The sequence below is a fragment of the Lycium barbarum genome, chromosome 6 (genome assembly GCF_019175385.1).
Source record: "Lycium barbarum isolate Lr01 chromosome 6, ASM1917538v2, whole genome shotgun sequence".
In the NCBI taxonomy this organism is placed as follows: Eukaryota; Viridiplantae; Streptophyta; class Magnoliopsida; order Solanales; family Solanaceae; genus Lycium; species Lycium barbarum.
In genome coordinates, this window is record NC_083342.1 from 107186455 (window position 1) to 107206482 (window position 20028).

Here is a 20028-nt window from a genome sequence, read left to right on the forward strand (position 1 = left end):
TCATCAGAGAAAGATGTGGCTTGAAGTGTGATACAAAAATACCCACAGTATTATATGAAAATAATGCCGCATACATAGCTCAATTAAAAGGAGGTTTCATAAAAGGAGATAGAACGAAGCACATTTCACCAAAGTTATTCTTCACACATGATCTCTAGAAGAATGATGATATTGATGTACAACAAATCCGTTCAAGTGACAATCCTCCAGATTTGTTCACCAAATCTTTACCAACTTCAACTCTTGAGAAGATGATATTCAAGATTGGAATGTGAAGACTCCGACATCTGAATTTTGGTCTTCGTCAGGGGGAGTGAAATACATGTTGTACTCTTTTTCCCTTAACCAAGGTTTTGTCCCATTGGGTTTTTCTTGGTAAGATTTTTAATGAGGCAGCTCTCAAAGCGTATTACTAGATATGTGTACTCTTTTTCCTTCATTGAGGCTTTTTCCTAATAAGGTTTTTAACGATGCACATCATCTATGGACATCCAAGAGGGAGTGTTATGAAATATATAGTATGGATGTCCACTACACAAATATAATGCCTCTTCCATTATTTTTCACCATCTTAATGGTTCTTCCATTATCTTCCACCATCTTAATGGTCTTCCATTATCTCATTTATTGAATGCATATGTAGCACTATAAATAGAGGCATAAGTTTTCATATGCAAGGGACTTGTAACACATTTTGGATGAATAAGAAATCTCTCCTCTCTTGTCTCTTTATCTCTTTATTGTTCTTGCTTCTTCTTTTGATATATTGTACTAACTCTTTTAGAATGATTTTACAACATAAAAGCGTTTATAAGCAACGCGGCTTATATCCATTGGAAGAAGAAACTCCATATCAAATCATGACTTCATATTACCAAAGCCTCTTCATGATTATGTCCTTCATTTGCTAGAAAATCAACATGCTGGTGTGTCTCCCTCCACACGTGTCTAATTGTGGCCGTGTTGGCCAAACGTCTACGATCTTCAATAATATGTCTAAGTGAATTATGTTGTACGTCCTTTTCCCTGAAAAACTTGACAGCCAATAAGCAATATGCTTCCATTTCTACAGCTTCATAATCCATTTGGTTTGCGACATGTAGCCCTTGCTTGATACTCCACAATTCTGTAATTTGTAGCAAGGCTTAAAGTAGATTTCATTTTGCCTGAGTATTCCAGCAGCCACTTCCCCTTGATCATCTACTTGTGATTTGGAACATAGTCTAGGCATTATTGTACATAGTCTCTGTTTAAGGAACTAAATGGGATATAACAATACTACATCCCATATATTCATTTTCGAGGAATTAAATAAAGTTATCAAAGCACTTTTATTGCAGAGTTTTTCGTGTTATGTCAACTGCTCTTTCCACGTTTCTCAAATTTATCTTTGTCATCGCGACTTTAATCATAATAGGCAATATGATTATGCTTGTGCTACTTAAAACCATGGTGAGAGTACTGGTTGTTATTCCAATACTTCTGTCCAGGAAGCCAAAGAGTGAATTCAAAACCCATTTTCTGCAGTCTAGATAAAGATTTAGCCCACCTTCCAAATTTCAGTGACATTGCTATTTGACAAGATTCAAGAACTTTGCATCAAGTCTCGCATATATATTAAAACCTTAATTCAGGTAACAAACTGATTACATGACATACATGTCACCAACAGCAGAACAGCAAGATCCTGAACTAGGGAAAAAGGATCCATTGCCAGTTATTCAAATTACTGATAAATAAATACAGCTCAAGCATTAAACTTATCCCCTTCACAAGCTAAGAGGGTCAAGATTACACGCCATGAGTTCAAAACCAAGAAAAGCCAAAAAATCTTTTACGACGCCATATTACATAATGCAGCACTGCCATAACAGGGATTGGCTTCCAATTAAAATGATAACAGAGGGGATGAACTTATTCCTTGCCATCAGCAGCACGAAGGGAACCAAGCTGAACTGGAGCTTGGGTGCCCACCACCTTGGAGGACCCATAGGTTGCAGTATCGACTCCTTGAGATCTCTCTTTCTCGAGCTGCTCCTTGATCCAGAAGTATGTAATTCTCAGACCATCCTGCACTCAGAAAATGATCATTAGTTTATACTTGGTGCAGAACATAGTTTTGTCAATTGCAAATGATAACATTCACTTCTGATAGAATAATAGTCTGTTTGCCGAAGCTTTTCAAAATTTGTCTATCTTGAAAAGTGTTTTTTGTCAAAAGAACTTTTGGAGAATAGTAGTTCATGATTGGCTAATCAATTTGAAAAGCACTTTTGTCAATATTGGAGCAGTACTTTGTGTTGGCTAATGTTTCAAAATAGCTTTTGGGAAAAACTATTTTTTCTTAGCTTCTGAAACACAGCTTTTGCTATGATTCAAAAGCACATATTTCCCCAAACAACTCAACTTTCTTAAGTAAGTAGTTTTTAAAAAAGAAAAAAAAAAGTAATATTAAGCTTGGCCAAACAGGCTATAAATCTGGAAGAATTTTATAATGTCAACACTAAGGAGCTTAACGGTACCTTCAATCTCATTGTTGGAGCCCAACCTAGCTTCTCTTTTATCAGCGTGTTGTCTGAGTTCCGACCACGGACACCTTCTGGTCCAGGTATGTGGTGGACGGGAAGCTTCTTATCCTCAAAGCTGAGAACCATCTCAGCCATCTCGTTCATGCTGACCATCTCATCACTTCCAATGTTCACTGGCTCCCGGAAGTCAGATTTTGTCAATCTATATAAACAAATACATAAAAGTCACTTGAATCAGCACTTTAACAGAGAAATAAGTAGATGTTTGGCCATGGATTCCATATATTTTTCACTTTATTTGGAATTTATGAAGTTGGAATTGAAGATGAAGTTGTGTTTGGTTATACTTTTTGCAAAGGAGAGAAGAGAGGACTTCGTTGGGAATTTACGAAGAAGATAGAGTTGGAAAACAGGTTTGGAGCACTTCTCCAAATTTAGAATCCAATTTCAAGTGGGATTTGGCAATTTTTTAACCAAAAACTGATTTTGAAATAAAGTGAAATCATCCCGGAAAAAAGTGAATAATTCTCATGGCCAAACGGCTCCTAAAGAAAACATGCCATTTAGACAAAAGCTTCTTCAATGACCATTGTTAAATGTAATATTGAGCAACTAAAAATTAATTTGTTTAAACTACGCTATAGCTTCATTTATTTTGTTTCCGCAAAGTAAAAAGTAAAATCCCCTGATAAACTCGATCTCATCAGTAACACGTGCCCAAAGTGAAAAGTTCCATAAAAGGAGGCTGTCTTATTATCAGAATTGAATCCGGTCTAAGCAGTCAAAGCATACAACCCAAAACACGACTATACCAAATTACCAATAATTCAGAATAAGTGGTTATTTATAGTAACTAATTCTCGATCGATCGCTTTAATTGTATAAAGAAACGGAGATTTGGTTGTACTGACCTGAGAACCCCTTCTACACATTCATCAATGAAGGTGAATGAACGTGTTTGAAGTCCATCTCCCCACATTTCAAACTTATCCGTTGCAGTTTGGGCTTTTCTACAAAAAGCGGCAGGAGCTTTTTCCCTTCCACCTGAGTTGCAGAAAAAGTTTTAAAAAAAAAAAAAAACTTATCGTAATACATATAAAGACAGATTACAAATTTGTCTCATCAGCAGCGACTTTCAATAAATTACCTTTCCAAGTTCCAAAAGGACCATAGATGTTATGGAACCTTCCAATACGACATTCAATTCCAAAATCCTTGTTGTAATGTTTGCACAATTCTTCTGTGGCGAGCTTCTCCAAGCCGTAAGCATCTTGAGGCTAAAATCCAAACCGAGGAAAAGTTAAAAACTGCTACTTTGAAATTATTGAAATGGCATACTAAAGAAACATTCTAGTTTTGGGAAACGAACCTCTGCAGGCCATGCATCAGCTTCTTTCAGGCTGACATTTGTTTCAAGTTGTTTGAACTCGGGGTAAATGCAAGCACTAGATGCATAGAAGAACCTGAATAATACCATAGTCAGACACCAAATGAATGTACTTAAACTAAATTGACAAATAAAGTCCTGGAACTTTTAAACCCTAAGCACGAATTAAACTTGAATTACTAAAATTAGAAGACGAAAAAGCGCATATCAAAACAAGATAAAGACCTTTTGACACCATTAATCCTAGCAGCTTCCATCATGTTAAAGCTGATCATAGTGTTGTTATAGAAAATAACCGAGTGGTTGGACTGAATGAAGCCCATGCCACCCATATCAGCAGCGAGGTTGAAGACATGGTCGACTCCTTTTGTAACCTTCAAGCAATTATCCGGAACCCTAAGATCCACAAGATGAAACTCATGACAGAACATATCTTCTGTCATGTGCTCATTCTTCTTCCAATCGGATGCAATTATGTAGTGACCCTCGCTCTTCAAACGACGAGCAATGTGAGAAGCGATGAATCCTCCAGCCCCAGTAATGGAAATACGGAGCTTCTCGGATGGCCAGTAAGGTTCCCTCTCAAGATTCTCATAAGTGTAAGCACCATAGTTAATACCACCAGAGCTTCCCATTCTGGAAAAAACTACAGTCAGTCAAATGATATTTCTCTAGAAAAAGCATTAACTAGTTAATTAACTCACACTAATGAACATCCTAATGTTGAATTATTGACCATGTTTTCTCCTTAATTCTATGTGAGGGTAAGGCACTACCACAGTGAGTATAAAAAAGTTGTAAACTTTTGTTCAGCCTTATGAACATATAAGTTTAAAGAGGAACTTTAAATGACATAAACAGAGACACACATAATTTTGACTCCATAAGATTCTTAGCTAGAAAGTCATAGATATAACAAGGAACTTCAATAAACTATATATAAGAAAATCTAGTTAAGTCTGAGCACTAAAACAACTGACCACATTCCTGTATTTAACAACCTAATGAGTTCCAACACACCAAAAATACATATTCATAACAGAACTAAGAACAAATAAAACTTATAAATCAAAAACATTTCTTTCATTTGGTAGTGGCAACAACAATATAAATGAACATTACTGAGCCAGAGCATCCCAAAATAAAATTTTGAAAACAGTGAAATTTCACTCCACAACCCATCCATCCCCAAACACAAAAATAAACAAAATACAAAAGAGGTCAAACAAATAATTCAGAATGGAAGAGAAAGGTGAATACACAAGCAGGTGAACAGAGCACAAAGACTGAAACTTTTTTTCAAGAAACACAGAACCCAAAAACACAAAAGTATCCAAATTTACAAATCAAAAGGCATTTTCCAAGATTCACAAAAGTAGAGCACAAGGACAAAGGGGAAAAAGGGAGAGTCTTGAACCCCTTACCTCTAAAAGTTAGCTTTGAGGAAATGGAGAGATAGAAAGAGAGATGAAGGGATGAGAGATGATTATGATAAACGAGAAATTTTTGGGTATTTATAGAAAGGGTGAACGTGCAAGAGATGACATTTACACAAACCACACCACTCGTTCCCATTCCCCCCGTCCATCCAATTGTGGAAATCATGTGTACACACAACACTAGACATATTTTTACTGAGGAGATTGTCTTCTTTTTTCTTTTTCTTTTTTTGTGGGGGCGGAGGGGGTCAAAAAACAAAATGAAAAATTTGACGTTAGGTGAATTATCTTCTTTTTTAAGGGGGTGGTTGGTAGGGAGAAAAATATTTTTTCAATTTTTCTAAAATTCAAGAAAATAATAAAAGCTAAATATAAAAAACAATATTGTTGATGGGAATCGAGTCTGGGATGCTAGAGACAATTTTGATCACCCTGGACCGCCTAAGCTAACATTTTGCATATGCTCAGGGTGTTCAAAAGTTAAGATATGTACATAAACACGGAAAATCTATCTTATATATACATTATAATTTTTTACCGAGGGTGTTCACCTCCACTTAAATCCGCCCCTGACTGAGATGGCATATTGGGATAGGACGTCGTTGTTGAAATAGAGATCCAACCTAAGCACACAAGCTGGACACCACTCACGTTCATAAGTCGATATGTCATAATTAGAGATTTTTTGGGTTGTCAAATGCAAGGCCAACATATAGTGACACACTAGAGGTTTTTGGGGCTGTCAAACACAAGACCGACACATAGTGACATGTTAAAGGCAATGTCAATGCCCAAAGACACTGTGCCGATGCCCATCGCTCTCATTCCCACCCTCCAACACACCCTGACACCGCTACTCTACTCTACTCTTACTCCTGTAGTGTTTGAATAGATTATGTGAAATGACTATTTTTTTATTTTTATGATTATTCAAATTGTAAGTGGTCATAGAAGACTATCTCTTTTTATATAAATGCATTTGGACGATATTTTCTGCTTATTTACCAAAAATTTATTTTAGCAAAACACTACCTATTTTTCCAAAAAAAAAAACTGTGGAATCCATTTTCTTTCGGGTCAAACACACCTTAAACCAAATGATTGGATAAGATTTAAGGAAGAAGACCACAAGATTTGAATTCACTTGATTATATTATGTGCAAAAATTTGTATCGATATCACTGCTCCGTAAACTTTTCGTAGTGTCATAATTTATTGGGAAAACAACCATTTTAATCCTTGTATTATTACATAGTTCCAATTTTAGTCCTAGTGTTATTGAACTAAGCACATCTAACCTTTAATTAAACGGAAAAGGCTTAAATATGTCATGCAACTATAAAAAATGACTCATTTATGTCACTCGTCAATAGTTTGGCTCATTTATGCCATCGAACTATAGGAAATGACTCATTTATGTCATCGAACTATAGGAAATGACTCATTTATGTCATCGAACTATAGGAAATGACTCATTTATGTCACTCATCAATAGTTTGACTCATTTATGCCATCGCTTGTTACCAAATTGACTCATCCATGCCATATTTCATTAAAGTTGGTTTTACAATATCATATATGACACGTGGCCTCTAGCTAGATTATGATTGTGGGTGGTAAGGTGTATGGGTCGCATTTTTAATTAATTTGGTATTTAAAATTGAGCTGGTTTAATTAAACGACGTAGACATCTAATTGGAGGCTACGTGTCATATATGGTATTATAAAATCGGCGTTAATGAAAAATGACAGGGATGAGTCATTTTGATAATGGGCGATGACATAAATGAGTCAAACTATTGATGAGTGGCATAAATAAGTCATTTCCTATAGTTTGATGGCATAAATGGGTCATTTTCTATAATTCGATGGCATAAATGAGTCAAACTATTGACGAGTGACATAAATGAGTCATTTTCGATAGTTGAATGACATATTTGAGCCTTTTTCGTTAATTAAATGAAGTGGGCTACTTTTGTCCCTTAAGCTAACAGACGTTAACTTTTCATATTTTATTTCCTTTTCTGCTCCGCTAGAAAAATAAATTAAACAATAAAGACAAAAGGACTTTGTGAAAGGCCTCTTCTTCTTCCTTTTCCAAATGAAAACACAAAAGGCAAATCTTTTGCAGTAACAGAACTGTGGGCTTTTCTTAGCCCCATTTTCTCTGACATGTATTGCCGTATATATATTTCAGTTTAAGCATACTGAACACAAAATTAGATCATCAGTTCCATTCATTGATACCAAAACTAAAAAATATTTAATCCCAAATTAAGTTTCATCAATAAATCAAATTGGAATGGTATGCCTGCAAAGCCTCGACGTTGTGCTTCGAAACTTAGGTCAAATTGAAAACCACCTTCTCACGTAGCCCAAATATGGATTTGTGTACATAGAAAACTTGCCTCAGGAAGGTCCCTGAAAAATCCATCTCCATTGGTATCATTCAAAGGGGAAGTATCAACCTCCCTATTTTCCACCCCTTTGACTAACCCCCAGCATGAACATGGTAATCTTCCACTGTTTGCACTATAGGCGATCATATAACTGAATTTTGCCTCACATGGCCATCCATGGTTAAGAGAGCTCTTGCCTGTCGGCCGGAAGCAATCAACTATTAGAAGTGAAAATTTCAGCTTCATAGTCATTTATCCAAGTATTATTCCTTCTATGCAACTCAAGAGTCAAACACAGACCTTATGTTTTTCACCCTCTCCATCTGTTTTTAGCAGCAAAAAAGAAAAGGCATCGACATATTTTGCTAAGCATGATAGTCTCATTCTGAAAGAAAAGAAAACAGAAACGTATCAAAAGTTATAACGTCCGTTACCTTGAGGGATTGAAATCACAAACTTCATTTAATTAAAGGTTAAATCTGCTTAATCCAATAACACAAGGACTAAAATAAGAGTTATGTAATAATACAAGGACTAAAACCATTGTTTTCCCTAATTTATTTATATCGACGAACGAGAGGATAATAAGATGACATCATTTAGTAACATACAATAATTGTATGAGAATGACAACATATTCAGAATCAGAAATATCTCTATCAAAATTATCTTCACACAGCCAACTTATTTCCACTAGTAGAAGTCTCTTCTTTTTTTCTTACGTGTGCCGAGTTAAAATCGACACATACATTGGAACGGAGGAAGCATTTGCCAAGATTCAATGTTACTAGCTTTTAAGGAAAAAACAAATTTGTATCTTTTTTCTTTAAAACTACACCAAAAAAATGAGATAGTGACTTAAGAAAAGTGTAGATGAACCAATAAAGTTGTGGTGGGATGGGACGGATATCACTATATATATATATATATATATATATATATAATAAGGGTTAACGTAACTTTTTTGCAGTCCTTAGTTAGAGTCTTGGTTACATTATAAGTTACAATTAAGGGTTGCCAACTAAAGATTGTCTCTTTCAAATTTATCTTTATATTTGTCTTATATTATTTCATCTATTATAGGGTGTTTTAAAAATATCTAGGCACTTTAAAAAAAAAAATTAATAATACAAAACTCCCTAGACTAATTTTTTTTAAGGTGATGTAACATGCTACTAACTTCTTCATATATTTTATTTTACTCCTACTTTATTTCTTAATTACTTGAGGTGCCAAACCTAATTTTGATAAATTTAGAAACTTTTAAAGTCTTCTTAAAACGCTTAAGAAATTGTGAATAATTTTTTTCATCGTTTCGATATACTTTGTATAATTTAATTAATTGTCATCTACAAATATTAGTAAAGTAAAGTGTAAAATTTTAGTTTTATTTATTTGAAATTTAACTTTGTTTATAAGTAACCTCATTATAATCCCAACGAAAGAATAAATATAGCATATATAGTTGATGTCTTGTTTTTGGAAGAAAATTTTGTAGTTCATATTAGATGATGTTAGAAATTAAGGACTTTATGTCACGTAGTTCTTTGAAAGTAAAAAAAAAAAAAAAAAAGGTCTAAAGTAAGGACAAAAAAAAAAGAAATTTTGTTCAATTTTTAAATATTTTTATGCAATCTACATATATGGGAAGTCTTTAATTTTTAAGAGTTCACAGAAAATATCGAACTAATCTTTCAATAACTTAACATCACAAAAAGGGAAAAAATAAGAAAGAATTAAAAATTTAACTTTTAATCTTAGTTTTGGGCCCGTGCTAGAGTTTTGCCGAAACAATCAAACTAATCTTTCTATAATTGAATGTCACAAAGAGCGGGGAATAATAAAAATAATTACAAATTTAACTTTTTATCTTAGCCCGGGCCAAATGCCACTAGTGTGTATATATATATATATATATATATATATATATATATATATATATATATATATATATATATATATATGATATGATCCTCTCACCCTTAATTAGATGACTCGGGTTCGAATTCTGGATATAAAAAGATTCCATTACAAAATTTAAAAAAAAAAAAACGTGGATGGAAGTTGAACAAATTTCATATGAATTGTTTTACCCCTTCATTAGTTCTTTCGATCACAAACCTAAATTAATCGGTTCAAACTTTGGATGCTGGATTCTTAAATTGAAAAGGATATAAAAAGTTATCTATTTGGATTATGGAGTAAAATATATCTGGAAAATGGTGGGGGTATAAAATACTTTAATACCTAACAAGTTCAGCAAATCTATCGCACGCAATAATTGAAACAGCATGAACATTGACCTGCTGATGCAACCAACATATGGATAGTTGAATCATCAACTTATTTAAAAACCATATAATTTCCTTTAATTGAATCATTAACTGTTTTTAATCATATAAATTTTGTTTAGTTGAATCATTAGCAATTTTTAATCATTTAAATTTGATTTAGCTTGAAAAATCAGTTTCCACCCTTAATTTAATGGTACAACACACCAAATTAAAGTAAACTATTGTAAATTATCTTTGAAGTGGAAGAGTAGTCTATGATTTTTTTTGAATTTTACAACCAAACTTCACAAAGTCTAGGAACTAGTAGTTAAATATTCTTTTGCTTAGATTAAAACGCAATTAACAACTAAGTATAAATTTGTGGGCCATGTCTACCAACTGGCCCCAAGTAAATATTTCTTAAAACTTTTTCCTTTACCTTTCTCCCATGAGTCTGATACACATATATCAATTGATCCGAACCGTTGATTTGTCTAAAAAAAATTATAAATTATTAAACATCTCCCACATCACATGCTATAGAGAGCAATGGAAAACTTCAGATGTCTTGAAGACATACGAAAGAACGCTCATTCAAAGTTCAATCTAATAATTTAATAATAAGGTCTTTTTGTCACACTATTTTGATCACAGGTTCAAATGGGATAAATTCATAAGATTATTTAGGTCAAATTTAATAATTTATATTTACTTAATGCTATTTCTATCTTTTGTTCTCAGAATTTATTTTAATTTAAAATTATACAATAGAGGTTATGGTGGTTTTTACATAAATATGGCCAAATTTGAATCAAATTGGTGTGGCAATTTAGCAACTCTCCTAATTTAAACTTACTTTCTTGACTTTAGAGGTTATTTTGTGAAATTTAACCCACTCAAAATCTTATCTTGTTTCATAATCCTAAGGATTGTATTAAACACGCACACATACAAAAAGAAGAGGAGTTAAAGTTTCTTTTTCAAAATATTTTATAGCATATTGTTCACAGCGCAAGTGCGTCACACGAAAACATTTCCAATGATTGTAACTTAAGATGTTTCTGGTAATAATTTTTTGACGTTTGGTTGGTTAAAAAACTTTTTGACAAAAATGAAATTTCATAAGAGGCATTACATGTTGATGGTCTCCAGCAATTCTTTTATTTAATTTGTAAATATTAAAATTTTATTATTCGCTCTGAAAATTGGTCGGTCACTATCGTAATTCAAATCCAATCATTTTTCTTTTGGCAAGGATTAAAGAATAATGTTAAGTACGGTTGGTACTATCATCACTATAAGAATCCTCTCATGATCAAGATTCAAGGCGTGAAAAAGCAGAACCTTTTTTATTACAAGGAGAGCAAAACATGAATTGACAGGGGGAAAAAAATAGAAAAGAAGGTACCTGGAAGCTTCAAAGAAAATTCTTCACATAAGACGACAATTAGTCTCAATTATATTAAAAGACAAATAGGAAATTGCAGTAAGCCAGTACGTATCTTTTTGAGCCTCCCCATGGATTTGATTGTTTTAATAAAACCAATCTCCCCGTTATTTACATCGAACTAAGGGCTAGTTTGGTACGATGAATAAGGAAAATTAGTATTGGGATAAAAATTTAATACTGTCTTATCCTTTACTTGGTTACTAGTTCTGAGATAAGTTATCTCAGAATTAAAAATAGTATCAGATTCCTGACAGAGGGTGGAATAACATTTTCAGGATAAAACAATGAAAATGACAAACATAGTCCTCAAGTCCCTCAAACCCTTTTTCTACTAAATAGGGTGGAGGGTCTTTTTTTAAACAAGCAACATTTTCTTAGAAATTATGCAATGCATGTTACTTTTATACAATAGACCAAACAATTAATGAGAAATAATACCAGAATAACTAATCTCAGTATAATTAATCCCAACATAACTAACCCCAGCATAACTTGTCTTTCAAACCAAACGACCATGTATGCCATATGTTTATATATTGGTATATATATTTTCACTTAATCATAGTTAACTAATGAATGTATATTCTCGTGTCATTTATCTACTAGACAATGCTAAATTGATATGATTTGGCGTAACACCGAATGCGAATAAGTTTTTCTACCTAATAAGTACCTTCACAATCATTGTTAGTACCTCCATCTCATATGATACACACAAAAACATTTTAAGATGTTATTTTTATCTTTGGTTGAGTTGTTTGTTCTTTGACGATTTAAAACAGTTCAGGCTACCACCGAAGGATGTAGTGTAGCGGATGGGCTGCTCCTCTCTTAATCAGAGGTCTCAGGTTCGAGCCCTGAGTATGGAAAAATTCTTGGTAGGGAGCACTCCCCCCAAATGGGGCCCTACGCGGCGCGAATCCGAATATAGTCGGACTCTAATGTGGGTACTGGACACCGGGTGGTAAACCAAAAAAAAAAAAAAAAAAAAAAAAAAAAAGGACGTTCAGCTACCCCAGAAAATTACCCGGACTTGTAGTACATTTTTTTGTGCGGATGCCCTTCAAAAGCACCGGTCTTTAATTTTTGGCCTTTGCCTAATATCCCAAGGTTCTGGGTTCGAACCCTAGCTCAGTTAAAAAAAAAAAAAAAAAAAAGGAATTTCGCAAGACAGAGTTTTGCATTCAAGACTTTGCTACAAAACTCAGCCTTGCAATTTTTTTTTTTATTGAGCCGAGGTTCGAACCCCAAACCTCGTGGTATTAAGCGAAGGGCAAAAATTAAAGACTAAGGATGATCGTGGAAATGTGTAAGTTGGGCTGAGAAGAACCAAAAATGTTTACTTGCGCTATTCCTGAACAATCCATATCCCCAAACTAGAAGACCTTAACCCTCTTTTGGATGGTTGTTTCCCGTTGTTCATTAATGTACAATATGGTATGGTACAGTATGGCGTTGTATTGTATTGTACTGTATTAATGAAAAACATATTTGGATAGACTGTGTCGTTTGTTGTGGTTTAATAACATTTGTATTGTTTGGTTTGATTGTATGGTATTGTATAATAACTTGTAAATTTACTAAAATACCCTTAACTCTTAATTAGAAATTAGTTTATATATATTAATAAAACTCAGGTAAAGAATACATTAGGAACTTTAAAAAATAAGTAGGTATTGGATGGGGGCGGTGGAAGGGTGGGTGGTTGTGGGATGAGGGTGGGGGTGGGGTTAGGTGGTGGTGAGGCATAGTGGGTGGAGATGGTGGAGGGGTGGGTGGTTGTAGGATGAGGGTGGGGATAGTGGGTGGTAAGGTGGGAGTGAGTTGTTGTGGGGTGGAGTTGGGCAGTGGTGAGGGGTAGTGGGTGGTGGTTGGGATGGGTGGCAGAGGAGTAGGGTAGTTGGGGTGGGGGTGGATGGTAGGGCAGGGGTGGGGTGGGGTGGGGTGGGGTGAGTAGGAGGGTGCGGGTGGTCTGGGATGGATGGTGGAGGGTGGGGCAGGGGTGGCGTGGGATGGACCATGGTGGAGGGTGGGGCAGGGGTGGGGTGGGGGTGAGTGGTAGGATGGGAGAGGGGGTGGGGTATAATGAAGAAATGAAATACGTAACCACGGAAAAACCATCAAATCCGTGGTTACAAAAATTGGGACTTTTCATGGTTATATAACCATGGAATGAACCGTGGGTTTACAACACCATACCACATAATTTTATGAACAATGGAGACAAACATGATTTCATAGAAAACCATACATTAATGAACCACGGAAAACCACCATCCAAACAGGGGGTAAGTTAGGTATGTAATATTTAAGAATCGAACTTCTAAAGACTACTTGCACAAATATTGCCCATCTGTAATAGTTATGTTCTCCTATTGAGATTCTGAAGGTGATATATAGACTATCAAGGGATCAAATAAACGACAACATAACGAACTACTAGTGAACCAAAGCTATATTTGAATCGGAATTCGTAATATGATCAGTAGCATGTAAATCAACTAGGTTATATGAGCTTTTAGTAGTACGACGACGCGCAATACCTTATTATCAATGCATCTGAATTTCTAGTGTCAAGTTATATTTGTATGTATCTTTTGAACCCTCCTAGCTTACTTATAAATATTTATACATATACAGGATCGAAGCAAAAATTACTGGCCTTTCTGCCAATGGATTTACTTCTAGATGAGAATCTCATCATGAGATAGAAGAGTAGAATGTACGAGTTTTAGGGTTCTGAGTGCAATGTAATGCAGCTTGCCAAAAACCGTAACTTGTAATTCATTGCTTCATTTGGGAGAAACGACATCATAATTCTACTGCCGCTCATTTTACTTTTTAGATGTCTTATTTGTTAGGAGTTTTGCCCTGATTTTCTTATCAAATTTGAGTTTTACTTTTCTCTTGAAGGAAAGTCAAAGTATAACCATAATTGTTTTACTTTTCCTGAAGGGAAAATTTTTCTCTTCCATATTTGGCTAGTCCTTTTCTTGGAGGAAAAGGTTTGGACCTCTATAAGTTGAAGAATCTCTCTCATACAACAGGACACAGAAAAGCATCCACAATGTAGTCTTTTAGAGAGTTTTGCTTAAGGGGAGATTTATTCTCTCAATAGTGTTATCAGAATATTTTTTTATATTAGTATTATATGTGTAGGTTAATCGATTTAACTCATATCATATTATTAAAAAAAAATTATAGTTTTTCTTTGTCATCTGATTTATCATGTTTAATGTTTGCAATTGATAGCTTCCGTATGACGCTCTAATTGTTTCGATCCCAACATTATTAACATTATAGAATAAGAAATATAGGCGTTTTTTATTGCATTTATTCATGATTGAGTATAACTTTTGCATTGAATTCGATTTGTATACATATAACTTTGTTCTTCGCATCTCATACCCAAAAACAGGGGTGTCAAATAGGCGGGTTGGGCTGAAATTGGCCCAATCAAAATGGGGTAAGGTAATAAATGGGTTGGGCTAATATTGGCCCAAAAGTTATTTGGGCTGAAATGGGTTGGGCTCAAATGGCTTGAACATGGGTTGGGTCATGACCCGCTCAACTTGACCCAGTTTTTTTTAAGGGTCTATTTTCTAGAAAAACATTTTTCGTGGAAAATATTTTTGAGGAAAACATTTTTTGTGAAAATATTTTCGAGAAAATCATTTTTCGTAAAAAATATTTCCCTTCATATCAAACACACCACAAACTTATAAGATACATGATACAAAAAAAGTGTGTACATAAAAAAATAAAAAATAAAAATATCTCAAGCAATAAACCCAAATTTAAGTAAACCATAAAAACGGGTTAGAACGGGGCTGGACTAAGTTGAAAACCACTTTAAAATGAGGGGAGAATGACATATATATATATATATACAGAAGAATAGGATATATTTACAAAATATGACGATACTTTCTAGTTTACAGAACATAACAATAGATTTCTTACAAAAAATTTCGCTCAATAATTTATGTATGAAAAGTGTATTTCTTGCTCAAGACTTAGAAAATTTCACTCAATATTTTGTGTATGAAAACTGTATGAAATATGTATATTGCTTAGGGTTTAGAATTTCGCTCACATTTGTCATGTATGAAATGTGTATGACTCAAGGCTTAGAATTTCGGTCATAATTTTTTATATAAAAACTGTGTAAAAGTGATTATGAAATATGTATATAATTGTATACATGTTGTATAAAGCTCAGTTCGGTTTTAGGAAATTTAATACAACTTCAACAATATTATATTCAACTTTCATATAATATTCATACCAATTTAATACAACTAAAACAACATATATAACTTAAAAAATAAATTTAGGAAATTTTGAGTAGTTTGATTGTTTTTGTGATGTTTGGAGTCGTTTTCAGTCTTTGAGGATCTGCATTTTCTATATATGATTTGGTATATTGGTGCTAACTTTGAAGAATGACTTCATTCTCTTAGTATTTTTTCTAGATCTGCATTTTTTGAAATCTGTGCTTTTTCAAATCGTGTTTGTTTAGACCTGCCACCGGAACGTGTCCTAAACTCACTAAAGAAGAAGTCAGAGAAGGGGAGAAGGGGAAGAGAAGGGTGGGGTGGTGGTTCAGAATCATGGAACTTCATTAACTTCTCCTATAATTAATAAGACCAAATCCCATTAACTGTAGAAAGAAAAGTCAAAGTTTTCAAAGAACAAATGGTTGAAAATATTCATTTGGTTATTGAGAGAGAGGACTTTTCAAACATGCTACACCGCAAGCTAGTAAGATTTCTCTTCAATCTGTTCTCGGAGGAAACAGAGAATAGGTAGAAGGGGAAAGAAGGGTGGGGTAGCTCAGTTTTTGATGAAACAGAGAATGGGGAAAAGGAAGGAAAGGGTGGCTTTTAATTTTTTCAAACCTGATATGTTTGGTAATTAAGTTGTTATATTTTGTAAATAAGGAAAAATATTTGTATGTTTAGTAATATACAGTTTGGGCAATTCACAGAATTGCCCTTCTTTTGGGGTGGTCTTTAAATTTTACCCCTCATATTTGAAATCTTTAAATATTGTCTTTCGGCTAAAACCCATGGGTTCCAGGTTCGAACCCCCACTCAGTCAAAAATTTTTAAAAAATCGCAAAGCAGAGTTTAAATTTCGCTATGCCCCCACCAGCATAAACTTGTTAAGGAATTACCAAAGTTATGCCGGCCCGGCATACTTATGCCTTATGGGAAGACTTGGCATAAGTATGTCGGATCCGGCATAACTTTGGTAATTCCTTCACAAGTTTATGCCGGGTCCGGCATACTTATGGGCAAACTTTTAGTTATGCCTTAAGGAAAAGTTCCGCCTTATGGGGCATACTTTTAGTTATGCCTTATGAAGCATACTTTTAGTTGTGTCTTAACTAAAAGTCTGCCCCATAAGGCATAACTAGGAAAAGACTTTTAGTTAAGGCTTAATTAAAAGTTTGTCCATTAAGTATGCCAGACCCGGCATAAACTTGTTAAGGAATTACCAAAGTTATGTCGGACCCGGCATACTTATGCCAAGTCTGCCCATAAGGCATGAGTATGCGGGGTCCGGCATAACTTTGGTAATTCCTTAACAAGTGTATGCCGGGTCCGACATATACGCGACCCAAACATTGCCTTGCAATTTTATTTTATTTTAATTTATGCTTGAGCGGGGGTTCGAACCCAGAATCTCATGATTTCTGCGTGAACGCTCAGGGTTGCAACGCGAAGGACAAAAATTAAAGACCTCTAATATGAGGGCATAATTTAAAGACCACAAATATGAGGGGCAAAATTTAAAGACCACCCCCAAAGAAAGGGCAATCCGCGCAAAAAAATGCAATTTTAAGTAGTATTATTATGTCATTTTCCTAAAATGAGTTATGTTAGGTTAGACTAAAATCAGACCAATATGAAATTATCCTAAACCCAACCCATAAAATTTTGGGCGGGCCATAATCTTTTGAGTCATATTTGACACCCCTACCTAGAACAATTTTTTGCGCGGAGTGCCCTTCTTTTGGGCTGGTCTTTATATTTTGCCCCTCATTTATGTCTTCTTTAAATTTTGCCCTTGCCGCCTGTTTAATGAAATTTTTTTGACAAAATTACCCTTACCCCATTAAAATCCTTTTTATTTCGTCATTTGCCCTTTTCTTTTCTTTTTTTGCTTCCTCTTTCCTCCCCTGTTTTGTGTTTGTCTCATCTGTTCTAAAACTTAGATACGAATTTGGATCTTTTGCTCGTTTCAATATTTTTTTTTATGTTAAATTGTTATTTGTTGAATTGATATCCTTGTCTTCATCGTTTTTTATATTTAATTGATCATTTTTTATTTAAAATTATAGTGTTTTGTTATAGTGTCTATATGATTTTTTGAACTTTAGTTTCATTCCCCATGTATATATTTTAATTTTTTGAATGTCGTATTATGAATGTCGTAATATGTTTTAGTTGATTTTGATATGCGTTTTGGTTTTCTCTTTGTTGAATCGTTGAAGTTTTGCCTGTGAACAGCTGTTTTATGTTGTTGCTGCTGTTTTTATTTAATAATCTGGTTTTTGTGAAGAATGTGTTTGTCTGAGGCAACATATGTCGGGTCCGGCAGAGTTCTTGGTTTTTGAAACTGAAGTTATGCCGGTTCCAGCATAAAGTTATGCTTGTTCCGGCATAACTTCATGAATTAAGTTAATTTATGTGTGCTTGGTTTTTTGGTGTTGTCTTGTTAATAATTTTGATTTTTATGCAATCTTATGTGTTTTTGGTGTTTTGTTAATAATGTTTTGTTTTGGTTATGAAAAATGAAAGTTTGCCTCTCACGGCATACTTTGTAATTTTGTAAACTGAAGTTATGCCGGTTCTGGCATAAAGTTATGCTTGTTCCGGCATAACTTCATGAATTAAGTTAATTTATGTGTGCTTGATTTTTTGGTGTTGTCTTGTTAATAATTTTGGTTTTTATGCAATCTTATGTGTTTTTGGTGTTGTTTTGTTAATAATGTTTTTGTTTTGCTTATGAAAACGAAAGTTGCCTCTAACAGCATACTTTATTCTTTTGTAAAGTGAACTTCTGCCTCATCCGGCATACTTTTCTAGTTCTTAACACTTGCGTAAATTTTTGTTTTGCTCATGAAAATAAAAGTTTGCCACTAACAGCATACTTTGTTCTTTTGTAACGTGAACTTCTGCCCCCTCCGGCAGACTTGTCTAATTCTTAACACTTGTGTGTACTTTTTTATTTTGCTTATGAAAATGAAAGTTGCCTCTAACAGCATACTTTGTTCTTTTGTAAAGTAAACTTCTGCCTCATCCGGCATACTTTTCTAGTTCTTAACACTTATATACTTGATGTTTTGCTTATGAAAATAAAAGTTTGCCTCTAATAGCATAATTTGTTCTTTTGTAAAGTGAACTTCTGCCTCCTCCGGCAGACTTGTCTAATTCTTAACACTTGTGTACTTTTTTATTTTGCTTATGAAAATGAAAGTTGCCTCTAACAGCATACTTTGTTCTTTTGTAAAGTAAACTTCTGTCTCCTCCGGCATACTTTTCTAGTTCTTAACACTTGCGTAAATTTTTGTTTTGCTCATGAAAATAAAAGTTGCCTCTAACAGCATACTTTGTTCTTTTGTAAAGTAAACTTCTGCCTCCTCCGGCATACTTTTCTAGTTCTTAACACTTGTATACTTGATGTTTTGCTTATGAAAATGAAAGTTTGACTCTAGCGGCATACTTTGTTCTTTTGCAAGGTGAACTTCTGCCTCCTCCGGCATACTTGTTCAGAACTTTGCCTGATTATTTTTTGTCAACTGAAGTTACTATAATTTCAAGTCTAAGTCATTGAGCATTGTATACTAATCAAATGGAACGTATAAACTAATCAAAATCAGAACAAAGCAATAAATTTGATCAATTCTATGTTGTTGAGTAAAATTATGATTCGCAATGTTGAATCTCAACTGAATATCAGTTGTTTAGTTCATAGAAGATGATTTGTTGTTATTTTCAAATATTAACAAATCTAAACTTAATAAAGCATCAAATTGAATTGAATTACGTTCAATTGAAACACTATATATTATGTATTTATCTTTTCCGATGTTGTAGTAGCAAAATCAATGGAGATTTCTCCGGTGAAATGTTGAAACGATGGAACGATTGAAAGATTTGTTGTTGGAATGATGGATAGGTTTAATTGGATGTTTGGGGTTCGTTACAGACTTTCAGGTTTTTATATGTGATGGGTAGGGATAATAATGTCTTTTCTTATTATTTTTTAGCTTAGAAGGGCAAATATTAAAGACCACGCATTACGGGGGCAAAAATTAAAGACCAACGTATTTGAAGGGCATTCGCGCGAATTGCCCTACCTAGAACTGTCGATGATATCTAGACAAGTGTTGAGCTTTTAAGTTAAACTTTTATTTTTCGGTGCTTCTGTAACATGTTTGATGAAGTTAATTTAGGTTCCATTAACATCCCAATATAGGGGAAATGCGACAGAGATTGAAGGATGCTAAAGTGAAAATACAGAAGCCATGTATCGACAAG

General features: G+C 34.1%; 1 protein-coding gene across 1 annotated transcript; it reads right to left on the bottom strand.

Moving 5' to 3' along the window:
* Positions 1–1593: 1593 nt before the first annotated feature.
* LOC132645292 (GDP-mannose 3,5-epimerase 1) lies at positions 1594–5498 on the bottom strand. The gene is made up of 7 exons (XM_060362200.1): positions 5340–5498; positions 4141–4551; positions 3898–3991; positions 3676–3805; positions 3440–3572; positions 2523–2730; positions 1594–2070 (listed from the first exon to the last, which is right to left on the bottom strand). The coding sequence occupies exons 2-7, from the start codon at positions 4548–4550 to the stop codon at positions 1915–1917; spliced, it is 1131 nt and encodes a 376-aa protein (XP_060218183.1). The 5' UTR covers position 4551; positions 5340–5498; the 3' UTR covers positions 1594–1914.
* Between the last annotated feature and the right edge of the window lie 14530 nt (positions 5499–20028).